This window comes from Pyricularia grisea (genome assembly GCF_004355905.1).
Source record: "Pyricularia grisea strain NI907 chromosome Unknown Pyricularia_grisea_NI907_Scaffold_2, whole genome shotgun sequence".
NCBI lineage: Eukaryota > Fungi > Ascomycota > Sordariomycetes > Magnaporthales > Pyriculariaceae > Pyricularia > Pyricularia grisea.
In genome coordinates this window covers 91477-108304 of record NW_022156717.1, presented here as the reverse complement: position 1 = coordinate 108304, position 16828 = coordinate 91477, and the positions used below count along the sequence as shown (strand labels likewise).

Here is a 16828-nt window from a genome sequence, read left to right as displayed (position 1 = left end):
ATGTTTATCTGTGCGCAGTTGTCTTTTGCATGCTGCCTGAGGTACCTCACTGATCTTGCAGATCTTAGGTTATGCCGCTGACGTTGACTGTTCCAGTTCTCACGTGTGGTACACGTGGGTTTGCTCTGTTGCATCAATAGCGTCTTGGAAGTTCTATCGTCCAAACCAAGGCAGCAGACAATCGCCGTCGAATAATTTGATATGCCTACTCCAATCATGGTCAAGGATCAAAGAGGGGAATCTATCCCCCAGAATGGCATTTCCGCGGCGCACAGGAATATTCTGGTAGGTTTACGCAATTTACTACTCTTTTCCATTATTTTATCACTGAAATCTTGCCAACCAACAACCAAGACACACAATCCCATTCTCAAAGGAGACTTTTGAGAGTCGAAAATCCAAAATGGCTGCCAAGGGAGCTGAATGTAGCATTGGACTCGGCAGTCCGCGGATGAAGTGCATTTAATGGTATTTCACTAACACGTATATAAGCACATAAAGTCCGCTCGCCCGAGACTGACCAATGTTTACACCGCCATAACCGTTTATTCCACGGCTCTTTGTGGGTCGAGCTATTGCAATATGTGGAAGTAATTTCGTATCCACAGAGTTTATTCCTTGGCGAGCCGTGGCGATACGATACGTTTCTCTGCATCGTTTGCCTTTATGATCCCGCAACCTGGGGAAGTCACGGGGCCCCGCGTCCACTAAATGCTAAAATTTAGCCGCTTTTGTCTAGTTCTAGATCCCCATCGCCGGCCCACCGGACTCCGGCTTGGCTTGACGTTGGCTATTGACCTGGTACTGCTTGAGTGCCTTATACTTTGTATATCTCGCAACTACAGGTATATCCTGCCAACTCGCTACGCAGATTATTCTGCTGCACAGATTATTCTTGGCAATGGCTGTGACTCGCAATGAACTCCCACTCGACATCTACATCCTGGGTCGCGCATTCGTTTAAGTGATGGTGTCGGATGTTGATGCTATTTCCATCAATCCTCCACACAATTCCGAGCCGGAGAGGGTTGAAACAAATTCTTTGCATTGTGAGTGACGAAATATTGAAAGTGAAGCATCCAAGTTTGCCGGATTGGTGTCTCGAGTGGAATGGGTGTAGTGAACTCTGGCTCAACTATGTTTAGCAGTCCATTCCAAATCGATCCGAGGTTGTCATGGTCCAGAACGACTTAATGTTCGTCTTGTGATATCCAGACCTGGCCATGCTAATAACAAGAGTAGTAAATCAGTGTCCGAAATTTAACATCTTTGTCCCTCCTCTTAATGCGCAATGTGTTCGGCGATATTTGTCTAGATCACGTCCTCAGTTGTTCAAGTGGGTCTTGTGAAGCTGGAAAATCCATTATCCTCACGATATTAATAAGGTATAATTAATGGGACGAAGGGTCCAGAATGTAGAAATTTCTCGGACGTTTTTATCAACCGCAAGATACTTTCACCCCAGCTGGCAAAAACAGGCTACAGACGGGATATAGATGCCGGCACATTTGTCGCGGCATACCACTTGTTTGGCGTTCCGCTGTTCAAATCATGCTTGATAAACTTGCTGGATATTTAAGAGTATCATTCATTCATGAAAATAAACGAATTGGCCAAGTAGAACAAATCCACATATAAACAGCATAACAACCTCGCATTCGGCTGCCATGTAAACGCATCCCCGGATGTTATCGCTTGACATGCTTCGGGACCAAGGTTTGGACGAAATAGCATGGAAGCCTTTACGTACCAAGGTCGGAATATCATCTTCAGATACAAAGTTCGAGACCCCGCATCTGATGTGATTTATTTAGGTTGAGCAGCCGACAAAGAGCGAGTGTTTAACCCATTTAAAGCTTTTGACTATCCCCGAGCTTGAAAACCTAGTAAATATGTAGTGTTGGATCAATACTGGTCCTACACATGTATCAGATGTCCGGGTCTAGATTTAGGATTCCCCAGTCAAATCTTCCGAGAAACAACTCGACATCGGATTAGCTATTTAAAATTGAACCTTGATAATCTTGTTCTATCAACGTCAGGAGTCATGGTACCGCCTATTGCCCACCTAATCATGGAATTTCGGAAACTCCCTTATTGGACTGCCGTCGTCTGTTGTGCTATTTTTATTTGAGCATCGCAGCTAAAGTCAGATGAATATCCGTTGCCTACCCATCAAAGGCAATTCCCCTCGGATCGTATTCGCAACGTAAAAACACGCGCGATTCTTCTGGAATCACACCTGTATTGGCCACTGACAGCCCTGGAATGAAACAAGGTTCTTTGTGATGGTGATAATGTTGACCATTACGTCGTCCATCCCCAAAGTCCATCGCAGAAACATGATTTAAGGTCGAGCTCAACCCTCTCAGCTCGGATTTGTTCGGTTCACCATCACACCAACACAATCAGAGTTTGCTCTCCAAAATCTTGGCTCAACAATCTCAACAAAACACTCAAACCAATCTCATTACAAACAAACATCATGTTCCGAACCTACGCTGTGCTCGGCTCCCTAGCCCTCGCCGCCTTTATCTACCCTGTCGCCGCTCTTCCTCTTGAACCCCGGGACCCTCAGCAACAAAACCCTGGCTCTCCCGGCATCAACATCCCCCCATCGAACAACCAACCCGGCTTCAACCTCGGGCCTGGAGGCTTCAACTTTGGAAACCCCGAATCCGGGGGCGGTGGTGTTAGCCTGGGTCCTGACGGTTTGAAGATCAGCCCCGGCAACGGTCAACCCGGAATTACTGTGGGCACTGGCCAACCTGCCCAGCCAGCTCCCAAGCCACCCCGCCGTGTTCTCGATGATCAAGACCTGAAGGGTGAGGATGATTAGATGGATTTGGAAGGATTCGAGCTCTCGGGAGGAAAATGGCTTTGGAGGGCTTGAGATCTTTGGACAGCGGTAAACAGTCTGGAGGTGTAATTAGGTGGCAAATGGATGTCAAATGAATCAAATGGCTTGCAAATATGTCTCGACAATGCTTTAGTGTGCCATTGATCAAACGAAACAAAGTCTTGTCTAGCTTTTGGCTGGCACCGTGTGGAAGGCAGAAGCCTGCCTCAACACTCATTGCGTACATCAATGCCGTCCGGAGGAAGAGAATGACGACAAAGAGGAACATAAGGGCTGTCACGAGGGAAATGCTTATAACAGAGGTAGGATGACGACAAGTACCAGCTAAACCGTTATACAATCTCCGCGTAAATACTCTCAAAGTTGAAACAGGCCTTCTCATCCCGACAAGATTTAACAGGACAGCCAAACCAGCTTATTAAATTTAATTGAGTTCTATCAGTTGAGAAACACAGCAGACCTTGCAGCCAGGGGATTAATAGAGGGTAGAGCGCTATAAAAGTACTACAATATTAAACCCCAGTTCCTGGGTATTCTTATGCCCTATTAGTTACCACTTTAATGCCTGTTTCATCTTCCACTGTCTGGGATAATCCGCCCCGACACAATTCACTTAGACGCCAAAGCGTAAAAGTGAACCAGCTTTAAGCTTATTCAACATATTTTGTTTCCATTAAATTGCGGTCATATACCAACTTCTTATAGTTCTTTAAAAGCGTGGTACCATCTGGGGCATTAATAATATCTGCTCCATCTATTTTGGGGGGCTGTTTGTTTTTGAGAGGTTTAATCTGCAGCTTTATATCGGCTGCGTTACTGTCTGGGCAATTAAATAAACGTGCATTCCCGCTGTCGTCAATCCAAACGATCAGCTTTCCATAGTGGCCTCCCTTGAGATCTTCGTTATATATTATGGACGCCCATAGTGTATAACACTCTGTTACGCCGAGAAATCGATTGCCGTCGTAAGCATAGACCTTGTACCACTGGCTCTGTCCGGCGACCGCGATCGAGACTTGGAGCGCAAAGAGGGAAAATGAAAGTAAAGCAGTGTTGAACTTCATGGTTAAGAGATAGAATATAAAAGGATTAAATGTACCTCAAAGAAAGTGGTATTTCGGGGAGAAGGAGTGAACGTAAATGTATTTGTTTGTGTCTTCATCAAAGGCTTTCTTGCTCCAACGAAAAGAATTTTACAGCTTTTATAAGAGCGGTGGATTACTTTGGGAATCCCAAGGACATCCATTCTATCTTGCATGTCGTCGACCCTTTTTTTAAATGCACTAGCTTTTTTGGGGTTTGCTTTATAAAAGTGTTTCTATTTTGGAATTACAGGGGTCCATGGGCAACTTAAATACATGCAAGCTCCTTGAGTCAGCTTATCTGGAGTAATTTGTGGTGAGAACAAAAGTAATCACATTGTCTTGTAACCTTTCCACGGCCAAATTCTTAGCGACGTTGAATTGACCCAAACTTGCAACCACTATTGATCCTAGTGCTATTAACATGCGTGGAATCACATCGGGCTCGCCTCGCTGCAGCGCCTGCTTCTGTTCAGTTCCAATACCCTATTGTCATGCGGTTATGCCCAAGAACCAGGAAGTAAGGTTCTCCCGTGCCGCGCTCCAGCATTGCCCCAGCACATAGGAACGATTTGGGTATTTATATCAGAGTCATGTGCGCAGCAAACACGATTTGGAGTCGTGACTCATGCCATACACAAGGCTCGGTAAGTACGATCACATCGGCGTCACCGATGCCTGATTAAAATAGATGTAGCACATCGGCGTCACCGATGCCTGACTAAAATAGATGTAGGCGAGGGCCTGAGAGGCTTATGGGTTTATCTTTCTACAACCCTGTTACGTAGAACACCTGAACAATTATCAAACTTTACTGCTCCTCATCATCCTACTAATCCTCCCCCCAGCTCTTCCATGAGTCCCATCCCTCCTAGCCTCACTCCTGTGATACATTTTTGCTTGCAGCTCGACTAATGTGAGCCCGGAGCGATTCCGTGTATGTATAAGTTATAAAATAAAGGCTCATAACCCACTCAAAATGCGTATTACTTGAGGAAACGCCAAATTTACACGCCCTGTTCACGGCAAACGCAAAGCCCAATCCGCCGCTCCAAGTGAATAGCACCATCTTTTCGTAAGAGGCCTCGACCTAACCGCATCCATATTAATCAAAGCCGCTGTTAATGGCAAGCATAGGCCTTGTGCACTGCCTTGAACCGTCGTTTGCGCGCGCTGCATTGTTATATTTGGAGGGTAAATATCGTTAAACTAAATGTGCCTCGTACGAATAGTTTCTGGTTATAATCGGGGTTAATAAACTTCCGCCAAATAAGTACTGCAAGTCCAATAAACAACGAAGAGTAAAATAAAAGACGAAACTGATAAATATTATTTTTGGACAAATATGTTTTTTTAAAGACGAATCCCAAACTTAATTGACTGGTTTTCGCCGTTTTACTAAATTTTTTGCAAACCATCGATATTCCTAATTCATTAAATGGCGTTATACCCAAACATACTAAAGATTCATTCACGGTTGGCATTTTTTCAGAATATTAATTTTGTCTTATACGCAATTTTTCCATAGTTAAGTTAATATAACGCTAAACGAGTGGACTGGGAAAAATCCCCAATAAAACAATACGGAAATAAAACAAAATACAAAACGTTACTCAACCCATTTTTTTCAAGTCCAAACGCTGCACTGATGATAATTTTACCGTTATAATTTTAAAGCTTTTATATAAGCGCTGAAAATATAAAATCAGGCGGTTTTCCATAATAAAATCTTCTCGGCGACCGAGGATTTTCCTTTTCTCATGGTTATATGGAATAAATTTTAAAGCCTTTACAGGCGTGTAAAGACCTTGCGATGATTGACGGAAATTTGGTGATTATGAGCCTTTTAATAAACAGGGTGGTTTTGGTCGTCTTCGTCGTCGTTAGTAGCTCTGCGGACGTGGCGATTTGTGGTGGAAACTAGGCCTTGGCCTCGGCCTTTGGCTCGGCGGTTGCCCCTTTCGTCGTAATCGTCGTCCTGTCGGGGCCGGTCCCGGTACCATGCGGGATGTCGATCGTCGTCCGAAGCATAATCAGCCCTACGTTCGACACTGCCTATATGTCCGTTTCGTACAGGTCCGTGGGAATTATCGGGTGAGGAACCAGCCTTAATAACTTAGCAAATATAAAAATAAAACCGCCAGAAATTTATTACCGTTACAGATTATCGGTATTGGTATTTTTAATTACTTACAGGTAAACTGGTCGAAGTCTGTTTAACAGCGTCTAAAGGCGTTGCTAAAACACCGGCTAAGAAAAAAGGGAAACAAAAATAAAAACGCATTGTAAAATATTTGCTTGAAATAAAAGTTGTAAGTTGATTGTTCTGGTGTTGACAATATTGTGAAGGACTGGTTCCGAATACTCCGTTCGATTTCACGCTTTATATACATGTTATAATGTGCTAAGGTCGGGTATATTTAGTAAATATATTAACACGAGTATATTTATAAACCTGCATTAATATGTACACGTTCCTTTTATAATAACAATAGAAAAGGCAGTAGAAGTTTAAAAATGGAAAGTAATATAATAATAAACTTTAACACCGTATAATTTAATAATACATTTGTTCCAATAGGGACTTGTACGTATAATTTACTAATTAAATAATAACTTACGGGTAATATCGCATGCGTTAACTACACTTAACTTGCCTACGCGATTAATATTATAAGATGGAAAAGACGTTTAAAAACTCACGTTTAAATAATTTTATTAATATATAATAATACTTATTTTTACCGTATAATAGCGGCTTATTTAATTAATAAGTATTACGAAAAGCCTATTAATAATATAAATAGTATATAAATAACTTTTGAATATTTAATAAGAAAATTTTATATTATGATAATAATTGTGAACCACCGTTTTTAATTATTTATTTAAAAATTTTTTTTTATTGGCCTTAAAACTCTCTTTTATTATAAATACGGAAATCCCGTATTTAAAAACAGATTATTATTAATGACTTGCTTTAATTTTATAAATTAAATATATAAAACTGCGGAAATAAATATTATAAAGGTTAATAAATTAACACCCAAGTTTGCTTAATATTTATTAAATTAAATCTATTAAGGGGGAGTTTAAGTTAAGACGCATTTTTATTAGTATATACACCCCAACAGGTTTAAATTAAAAAAGTATTTTTATAAAACCGAATTATCACATAAACTTATTATATATTAATAATTATAACCGGCTATCCTCGGCGAATTTCGGGGTTGTAATAATAATTAATAATTAAAAAACCTAGGGTCGACGGTTTAAAAATTGCCCGGACGCTGGAAAGGGTAGGGGGATTTGGACAAAATAATAAACCAACAAACTGATTATTTATTTATTCAATTCTAAACTTGGGGGGCGGGGGTATAAAATATTTTCATTTGTATTATTATTTATAAACGTATAATTTGTACAATTATTAAGATTAAAATAAAATATTTTTATTTTAAAAACCATTTTTCTATCCTACTATTCATAATCTGTTACCACTACTAACATTTAATTTTAACCAAGCAAGCTGTTATAACCCGGTCCGTATCGCCTGTGTAAAATCGCTGTGGGTAATATTTGTTAAATGACTAGGTGGATAATATTGGCGGTTGGTTACCACCTTTGAGTTTCGCAGATTTATTTAGCTGCTTTTACCCACTATCGGGCGCGTATATAAACGTGGGCAGTATGTTTGCCAAATGCTTTATTGAGACTTTATCCAAAAGCTCTACCTGTCACTGTAAACACTTGCCTCGGGTGTGGAAGGGCATTTTGGTAAATTGTATAAATAATGTGCGCCCAAGACTTTGGTTAATAAGAGCAATGGATTACGAGAATGACAAGGTTGAATGGTAGGAGTTTAATTTTCATATGTCCATTCATAAATATGTAGCCCACCAAACCAAATCCTCCTCACCCAATTGAACCACCCTTTGACCCTCGGGTCCACTAATATACCCTTCCAAAATATCGCCGCCTTGTATTTGCAATTCTTTCGAAGAAAAGGATATTACCAGGCGGTCGCATTGGTCGATCCAAAGTGCCCTATCGTCTTGCATCTCTGTACGAACTAGGACGTCTCCATAAATGCGGAAATCTCCTTGAGCGGCGATGGTGAGATCGCTTTTCTCCAAAGCTTCCCATACAGGGGCCAGTTCAGCTGGAAGCAAAGAAACGTCCAACCCAAAACCACCCCAGCGTTGGTTGGCGACGTTTGCCACTTGGAAAAAGTGCGAGGGCGGCGATGCCACTAACTGTGAGGAGGCGATCGATGACGTGAGTGAGAAGCGAGGGTCGAACCCCATCGGCCGTCGCCAAAAGGCGCGCAAGTTGCGACAGGTGGGCAACGAGAACAGGATAAGGGATGACCGGGTGCATCGTGTAAAGGCATATGAGGATACCATCGGCACTGGTAGGAACAACTATCTGTTCGGGTCCTGGAAAGTTCCAAGCCTGAATATCCCATGTACTAGGCTCATCCGCCGTGGTGGGAGGTACCAAAGAATCGTCTAGAATTGTCAGAAAGGACAACAAGTCATCCTTGCTCACCGACGAATTTATAGTAGCCTCCAATAGCGCCTTGGTTCGTGTTTCATGTTGGTTGAGCCTTTCGGTCAACTGGTTCTCGGAGGCTACGAGCTTTTTGGAAACATCTTCGAGGTGTTTGGACCCTCGCATAGTTTTGACGAGTTCTTCTCTTAACGTCGTGGTTTCGGCAGCTGCTGCCTCGGCCTCTTGTTTGGCTTCTTCCAGCTTCTTATTGGCGGTATCGACTTGTGTCCTCAGTAAGTTGAGCTCGATTTCGCCAAGATCCATCGACTCGGTCTTGGATCGAATCTCCTCTTCTTTCCGGGCCAGCAGCTCCCTCATCCTTGTCATATCGAGATCGCTTTGTTTCTTCTCGGCTCTGTGGGCTTCTGCTTCTCTGGCAAACTCAAGCTTGCTCTCTCCTCGTGCCTCTCCACAAGGTCTTGGTACGCGGTTTTCCAGTCTTCCCGCTGTGCCTTGATCCTATCTGCATTAGCCAAAGCATTGTCCCGCTCCGCACGCGCGACTTGCAAATCATCATCTCGTGATTGTAGAAGCTCCGTCAACTCGTTAACTCTCTCGGCTCGAATGAGGGCTTGGCCATCCTGGGTGGAAACGCCCAACTGAGCAGACAAGTCAGGTGCTAGACTTTTGAGCGTCTTTCTGCCCTCTTCGTGGGAGAGGATAAACTGCAGCACGGGCAGCAGTGCTTCCAAGCGTGACTTTGGGAGTGGAGGTCTATCGGACATTGCCAATGCGGTTTGTTGAGCGCTTTGGACCCGTTCTTCCAAAGATTCGGTGGTCTGTTTGACAAGATCGTGTACTTGATTTCGCCGATCAACTATCCTCTTGCAATGAGCAAGAGTGTTGCCTGACGTCTCAAGCATCTGGGCAATTTTGGGCCCTTTGACCGTCTCGTCCGCCTCGTCCTCAAAGGCATCTTTGTCGTGCGTAGGTATATCAAGACCGGCACGGGGCAGGTCGTTGATGCGCTTCGAGAGGACCGTTGTTAATTTGTTCGTTTCAACAGACTGCGCCTTGTTGCGCTGGTCTTGGGTTTGAAGATCGGGGACTTGAGGCATTGCTTTAAGTTTGATGTGGTTTGTTGTTTGTGATGTAGTGGTTGTGGTTGTGATGTTGTGGTTGGGATGTTGGAGTCCGTGGCGTTTTGATATGCTGTTCGACCCAGATGTCGATGTGCAAAGAAGAAAGGTGGGGTAATTTGGATGACTTTCTATTTGCACAATTGATCCTTACAATTTTATCAACTTGATTTTCAAATTACAAACAGCGTTCTCTCAACCACACACAACCAACACAAACAGACACACACACACGCACGCAATCATTGCATAATGAGTACCAACTCTTCTGCCTCGAAGTCTTCTGCCTCGAAGGCACCACCTCCTGCGATGGACAAATTCGACTGGGTCGAAGATGCCCGAGACAAAGAAGATGGCACCGCCGTCCATCTCAACGCTGAAGCCACCAAGGCCAAGAAAGTCGCTCCCAGTGCGCAAGAGACCGAGCCCATTTCGAGTCCCTCCGAGGGCCCCAAGATCTCTGCCCAGAAAACAATCGCGTGGAAGGGCTTGAAGTCATCTCGTCACTTCTTTCCGCCTGAGAAGAGCGGACGGACGCGGACCGAGTTGGCCTATCGTCCCGCTCAGGCCGCTCCCGAGGGCCCTGAGGGTTTATCTGGCCAGCCAACGAGACATGGTGACCAGCCCCGACAACAGTCGGCTGTCCCTGCTGCTACCGCAGCCCTTGCTCCCGCCCGCCCTGCTCCTGCAGGCCATGCTGTCCCTGCCCCGTGGCAGTCCAAGTCTGTGCCCTCCAGCAGAGACTTCAGTCAAGCTCCGTTGAGCTCAGGCCGCGGCAGAGGCAGTAACCTTGCGACGAAAAGCCAGTCTAAGGTTAAACCACATCTTGACGAGCAAAATCTACCCAGACAGCAATGGCTGGCTGCCGCTGAGATGAACGATCTGGCGTCCATGGAGGCACACCGCAAGGACATCACCCAAGGGCTGGTGAAGTCGGCGTCCAGCAAGACTGGGATATCGACTAGAGCCGCCGTCCCGCCCCAGAAAGACGATCCTCTGGTCAAAGTCCCGGCACTGGCCTCAGTCTCTGCCGCGGCACCTACGCAGGCATTCGCCTCGGCCACCCCTACCACTGCCCCTGCTGCCCCTGTCCAGGCGCCAAAATGGCGAGTGCTCACCGCAGAGGAGCAAAAGTCAATCCAGGCCAGGATCTCACCCGAGAAAAGCATGCCCGCATTCGAAAGATGCGAGCATCTCGCGGTGCCATTCACGCACGCCGAGGGCAAAATGTACATGGGGCGCAGCAGAGTCGACATGTATGACGCTACAGTCTTGACACACGCGAGACTGAGGATGAAGGCCTTGCAAGGCGACCCCAAGTACAACGCGCAGTCGGCCATCTGCATTCCCTTCGATGGTGACATGCATTCAGAACAACTTTTGGAGGTCATCACCAAGGTCTACGTGTTTGCGGCCACACTACGTCGCAGACTCGACGATCGGACGGCTCCCCACCCGGATGACTTTGCCAAGGAAATGGCAGCCATGTGGAGGCAAGAGTTTGAGTCGCGGATCAAGAAGAGGATGGAGTAGTCTGGAATTCTTGGGTGATGGTTGTTTTTTATGGAGAGATTACGGGATAGGGAAAATGCTGGTATAAGTATGTATACATATAAAGACACCATAAGTGCCCACCCTAGTTAGCCATATCAAATGCCCACGACGGTGTGTTCGTTGCGCACACGACCCAGTGATATACATACCCAAATCCTTTCCCATGTGCTGCCCTGTATATATTCCATGTTATTTTAACTTTTACCCGCTGCAACCAAAGATTATAAAACCGGGGGAATTATTTCCAAGCGCATCAACGACCTGCAAAGCAATGTCTCCCCAAATCTAAGTTGTAATGAACATCATTTTCAAGTGTACCAAAGCTCTCCATTCAACCTCAACACGTCCCGGCCAAGTCATTCAACCGCTCCTCTCCCCTTTGCGACCTCCAACGATTTGTTGCTTTCATCGAGGCTGGCCCATTGAAAAGCCATCCCCATTTCTTCACAAAGTTCTCCGACATCTCCCATCCAGAAATATCCCACGGTGGTGACCAAGCAACCATTCCTCTCCGCTCCACTTCTTCATCCGGGAAGCCTTCGAATAACCCGCCCAAGACGTCCAGCCACAGGTCGTCATCGTCAAAGCTCCCAGCTGCCACGATCAGACGGTCCCGCGTGTCGGGGCAAGGGAAGATGTCGATCCAGTTGCAGTGAGGCACGAGCTGTTGAAGCGCGGTCGGTAGGAGTGATGAAGGAAGCTGCTCCGGGTTTTTCGGGTACGGAAGGATGTCTACAACATCGTCGGCGCAGTCGAGGGGCGTGGCGGGGTAACCCAAGAGGAGACTGCGATTGACGAGTAGGGCTCGGAGTACGTTGAACTGGAGCAGAGTGATCAGGTGGTCTGAGGAAAGGGGGAAGATGATGTTGAGGTTGTCTCTCTTGGACTTGTCCGTCTGCCATGGAATCAGCGGGTTTCGGCGATTGTAGAGCTCCTTTGCGTGTGATTTCGACACCGATGCGATCCATTGACCTTGACTGTTCCAGTATTCCACCCGAGTTTCTGGTTCACTCGATTCTTCCATCTTATTTGCCAGTGCCTTGCGTTTTCCTATTGACCATTAGCTCTTTGATCAGGTAAAAATGTCAGGATAAAGAGTTACTCACGGTATGCTCTTGTGTTTAGTCTTGTTTGAGCCCGTCGGCGAGCCGCAGCATCGGTGGTTCCGGTCCAGTCATCCTCTCGGTTTATCGCCTGCGCGTGTGAGCGGTGAAATCCCGCGTGAAAGCAGAATGGTTGACGATACGTACCTCAGCCAACTGCGGCATTCGCTCGATGTGAATCCCGGGTTTCGGCGGGATACGTTCATTTGCCATGGTGTTTTATAATGTGACGATGACAAACAATGAATGAAATGACGACTGCCTGAGCCGGCAGAGAAGGATCAAGATGCATGCAGCCTGCTCACGGAGCTGAGACTTGGCAACGGGCATAGCGGGTTTAGCGGTCCGGATTCAGTTGTTTATCGTGACAACTAACTGTATTGGGTCTAGCGCCATGCAACCTGCTCACAATCTTTCTTGGAGATTGCGGTTTTTAAGCAGTAGGGATTTGATGCAGGTGGCTCACTTCGTCAGAACAACCCTTATTGGTTGCCATGAAGCTAAGCTTACCAGGGTTTTTCCTGACGCTTGATCTTGTCGCTGGCCAAGATGAGTTTGCAGGCGCGTATAAAAATACATATAAAAATGTATGGATTTCCATTGCATGTTCGAACCAAGTATGATTAGCCACCCATCCAGCTCCTGTTTACTCCTCCAACCTTTGTTGACTTCCTCACCATCTCACCATTCTTTTCTCTTGTCAACTGCAACTACAGCAACTTCACCATTGACGCAACTCACCAAAATGCCCTTCCACCCAGACAGCCTCCCCAACCTCGAGGGTAAGGTGTTTATAGTGACAGGTGGAAACTCTGGGATGTAAGAGTCGCACACCTTCTTCATCGTCCATGATACCCCACTGACCCAAACTCAAACAGTGGTTATCACACCGTAGAGCACTTGGCCAAACATGGTGCCCACGTCTATATGGGCGCCCGATCGCCAACAAAAGCAGCAGAAGCCATCGCCAAGATCAAGAAGTCACAGACCAGTGCCAAAGTCGACCTTTTACAGATGGATCTCAAGAACCTCGCCAGCATCGCTTCAGCCACCGATACTTTCCTTGCCAAAGAAACAGTTTTACACGGTCTGGTCAACAACGCCGGCATAATGGCGACGCCCTTTGAAATCACAACAGACGCGTACGAAGCCCAGTGGCAGACCAACTATCTCGCTCACTGGCTCCTGACCGACCGCCTGCTACCCATCATGCTGCGGACCACCACCACCTCGAAGCCCGGTGAGGTTCGCATCGTCAACTTGTCATCTTCTGGCCATCTCGGCGCCCCCAGCTCAGGTATCAACTTTGACGACACTTCCATCAAAGACGGCAGCGTGTGGGAGCGCTACGGACAAAGCAAACTAGCAAACATCCTCCACACGGAAACTCTACACAAGCGGTACGGGCCGGGCTCTGCCGGTTCAAGCGGAGAGATATGGGTATCTTCGGTGCACCCGGGTGTGGTGAAGACGAACCTGGCAGAGCCCCTCAGGGAGTCCGGGTCCATCTTTATGAGTATCGTCTCTATAATCGACAAGTTGGGTCTGGTCTATACGGCCGACAAGGGTTCCTGGACAAGTTTATACTGCGCTGCGGCGAGTGAGATGACGGAAAAGGAGAGCGGTGCCTACCTTGACATCAATAAGCGATTCGGGGAACCGTGGTGGATGAGTGCCGCGGCCAAGGATACGAAGCTGGCACACAGGTTAGAGGAGTACACTGTCGAGATTATGAGGAATGGTGGATGGATCGAGTAGTTATCCTTAATCTGTTGCATTTTTACACATTCGATATTATACGGTATATAGAAGGACCATAGATGGCGAAGCTCGTCCAAGCGTTTTCATAGATTCCTACGATGTTTCAGGTCAACCGTAGGACGACCAACAACCCAGCATGTCTGCCAGAAATCTTTAGTGAACGGAGGACTTTCTTTGCAGTCAAGCACAATAAGGCTCCAGCTAGTTAAACATTTGCTGTTCGCATGTGGCTGTGTAGCATTCTAAATCTGGCAGCGAAATCTACGTTCCTCGACTGTTAGTCTGTTATTCACGTCACTCAGCCGCATGTTATGTTCTTATCTCGGCACTCCCATAATTATTGCCGGAACAACTTAGGCTTTTGAGCTCCAAGTTTACAAACTCGCTGCATAATAGGAAAATGAGCGTCAGCACACGACTGACCAGGTTCTTGAGGAATTACAACCATGTCTCGTCGAGAGTTATGAAAGGCAAGCAGCACCCGAATAATATAAAGCCGATATAACTCTTTCACGGGATTTTAAAGGGGGTAGAGGTTAGCTTAAGCAGGGAAAAATATATATATTAACAAGTGGAACTTCTTGGACAAAGTCCCGCGTCTTTTCCTTAATTAACATGGTCAAATTAACCTTGTACACAGTAATTATCAACCAGTAGAGTTAATTTAAACTACTTACTAATTTATGTTAATTAATATATCGTAATATTTTAAATCCCCGATTTTTAAAATTATATAAGTAATTAACCATTTCATATTTTTAAGTATACAAAATAAATTTTATAGTAGTTTTATTGAATTTATACTATTTGGTAATCTATCTTAATTAATATATTATAATGTTTTAAATCCCCGAAGTTTAAAATTATATATTTAATTAACCATTTTATATTTTAAACAAATAAAATAGGTTTTATAATAGCTTTATCTTACTTATTTTACTCGCTAATTTATTTATCATATATAATCTAACTTACTTTAATATGTTAAACTCTTAAATTATGAAAGTATTTATTTAATTAATTATTTTATATTTATTATTTTTAATTTAGACTACTGGCTAATTTATTTATTATATACAGTGTATTTATTTATAGTTTTCAAACTTTATAATAACGTTGCGTACCCCCTGTTCGGCACCCCCCCTGTTCGGCACCCTGAAAATCTAACAACGAAATGCCTACTTTTATAAGCTGATTTAAATATAAAATTATCAACGGACAAAAATACAATCGTTTTCACGCTTCTCCGGTTCATTAACCTCTTCTTCATCAGCTAAAGGTTCCAAATTTTCTATATCCTTTTCCTGCAATCCAATAATGTTCTGTTTGTTAACCAAAAGCTCGTTTGGATCCGGAACCACCCTCCTCCTTTTAACCGGCCGTATTGCCTCCAGTTGTGCTTCCAATAAGCTGATTTTTTGCTGGGCGCTAGCCAAAAGGGTATCTTTAGCTTCGAAGCTTTTTTGGACTTTTGCAAATAAAAGACGTGAAGTAGCGTTGGTTTTGTTGGATTGGGAAAGTTTTTGCAGTTGAAATCGGATATCTCGGGTCGTTTTAGGGGTTTTCCAAATAAGTAAAGACGGGTCGTTAATTTTTTGGGCTGGGCTTTCCGGTGTTTTATCCCTTTGCAAACCGTTGTTTTTATCTTTTATAACGTTGGCATTGCTATTTTCTAACAAAAAAGGGCTTAAAAGTGGTTTAACCAAGTTTACCGGCCATAACCCCGTTGTACGCCAACCAGATTGAATGGTTTTTGCTATAAATGCTTTTAATCTGGCTTTTCGATAACAAAGTAGGAAATTTCGTTTTCCAATAATTGTTGAACAGCAAAATTGGCTAACAAATCCAAGTTGACGTCGATAAGCTTCTTTTAACGGCCCAAAAACCGATAGATCCAATGGTTGGAGAACGTGTGACGAATGAGGGGGTAAATATAGGAGTTGAATATTGTTTTGCAAGCAAAGAAGCATAAATTCGTCCGTTATATGTGATCCATGGCCATCCAAAACTAATAACCGCTTTTCAGGGGTTAAAGGTTGGGTATACGGAATAAACACTTTTTTTAACCATTCGATAGCCGTTTCGTTATTTGTCCACCCGTTTTCGGTTGCGTGAAATTTCCAATTATCGAAAAGGCTTAAATCCGTCGGAAACCATTGTTGTTGTACGTTTTTTCCCTTAAATATAACAAGGGGAGGGAGGGCAACGCCCGTAGCCGATATACATTCGATTATAGTCGTCCAACCCCGCGTTCCGGGCTCTTTCCGTTGCAACGGCCGGATCCCGTTAAGCCCTAATACCAGGCCGTTAGATCCTTTACCTTCCATTATACCGGTTTCGTCCATATTCCAACGGTTTTCCGGTTTAATAGCGTTAATAACCGGGTTCGTAATATAAAGCCACCAAGATTTAATTACCTCCGTAGTAGCGCCATTAACCCGGGCGTTATCTATTCGACGGGGCCTTTGGGTCTTAAGGATTGGATAACGAGCCAAAAAACGAGTTATCCAACGTTTTCCAAGGCCTTTTGTCTCTCCGGCGGCTTGAAGAATTCGTTCGGCAAAAAAGCGTAATTCTTGATGCGTTGGCGGAAGCCCTAAAGCTGTTTGGGTAAGTACCCAATCAGCCAAATGCTTTTCCTGTTCCGTAGAAAGCCTTTGAAAAGGGCTTTGTGCTTTTTTATAAGCTTGAGAACCTTTAAGTCGACTTTGAAGTGTAGACCTAGGTATTCCCCATTTTCGGGAGGTTTTTGCAATTGGATTGCCATTATTGACGTCGTTAATTGCAGATATAAGCTGTTTTTCAGTATATTGCTTCATTGGAAAATGGAGAATC

At 44.6% G+C, this 16828-nt stretch overlaps 5 protein-coding genes across 5 annotated transcripts; 3 read left to right on the top strand and 2 right to left on the bottom strand.

Moving 5' to 3' along the window:
- Nucleotides 1-2485: 2485 nt before the first annotated feature.
- Nucleotides 2486-2839, top strand: PgNI_02651 (uncharacterized protein; the record flags this gene model as incomplete). The annotated part of the gene is made up of 1 exon (XM_031122712.1): nt 2486-2839. The coding sequence occupies one exon, from the start codon at nt 2486-2488 to the stop codon at nt 2837-2839; it is 354 nt and encodes a 117-aa protein (XP_030984362.1).
- A 5115-nt stretch (nt 2840-7954) lies between these two features.
- PgNI_02650 (uncharacterized protein) lies at nt 7955-9554 on the bottom strand (the record flags this gene model as incomplete). The annotated part of the gene is given in 4 exon segments (XM_031122711.1): nt 7955-8005; nt 8016-8198; nt 8245-8861; nt 8879-9554. The coding sequence occupies 4 exon segments, from the start codon at nt 9552-9554 to the stop codon at nt 7955-7957; spliced, it is 1527 nt and encodes a 508-aa protein (XP_030984361.1).
- A 273-nt stretch (nt 9555-9827) lies between these two features.
- On the top strand, nt 9828-11108 carry PgNI_02649 (uncharacterized protein; the record flags this gene model as incomplete). The annotated part of the gene is made up of 1 exon (XM_031122710.1): nt 9828-11108. The coding sequence occupies one exon, from the start codon at nt 9828-9830 to the stop codon at nt 11106-11108; it is 1281 nt and encodes a 426-aa protein (XP_030984321.1).
- Nucleotides 11109-11204: 96 nt separating this feature from the next.
- On the bottom strand, nt 11205-12471 carry PgNI_02648 (uncharacterized protein). The gene is made up of 3 exons (XM_031122709.1): nt 12380-12471; nt 12236-12323; nt 11205-12179 (listed from the first exon to the last, which is right to left on the bottom strand). The coding sequence occupies exons 1-3, from the start codon at nt 12443-12445 to the stop codon at nt 11467-11469; spliced, it is 867 nt and encodes a 288-aa protein (XP_030984322.1). The 5' UTR covers nt 12446-12471; the 3' UTR covers nt 11205-11466.
- Nucleotides 12472-12871: 400 nt separating this feature from the next.
- Nucleotides 12872-14189, top strand: PgNI_02647 (uncharacterized protein). The gene is made up of 2 exons (XM_031122708.1): nt 12872-13051; nt 13111-14189. The coding sequence occupies exons 1-2, from the start codon at nt 12978-12980 to the stop codon at nt 13988-13990; spliced, it is 954 nt and encodes a 317-aa protein (XP_030984323.1). The 5' UTR covers nt 12872-12977; the 3' UTR covers nt 13991-14189.
- The last annotated feature ends 2639 nt before the right edge of the window (nt 14190-16828 follow it).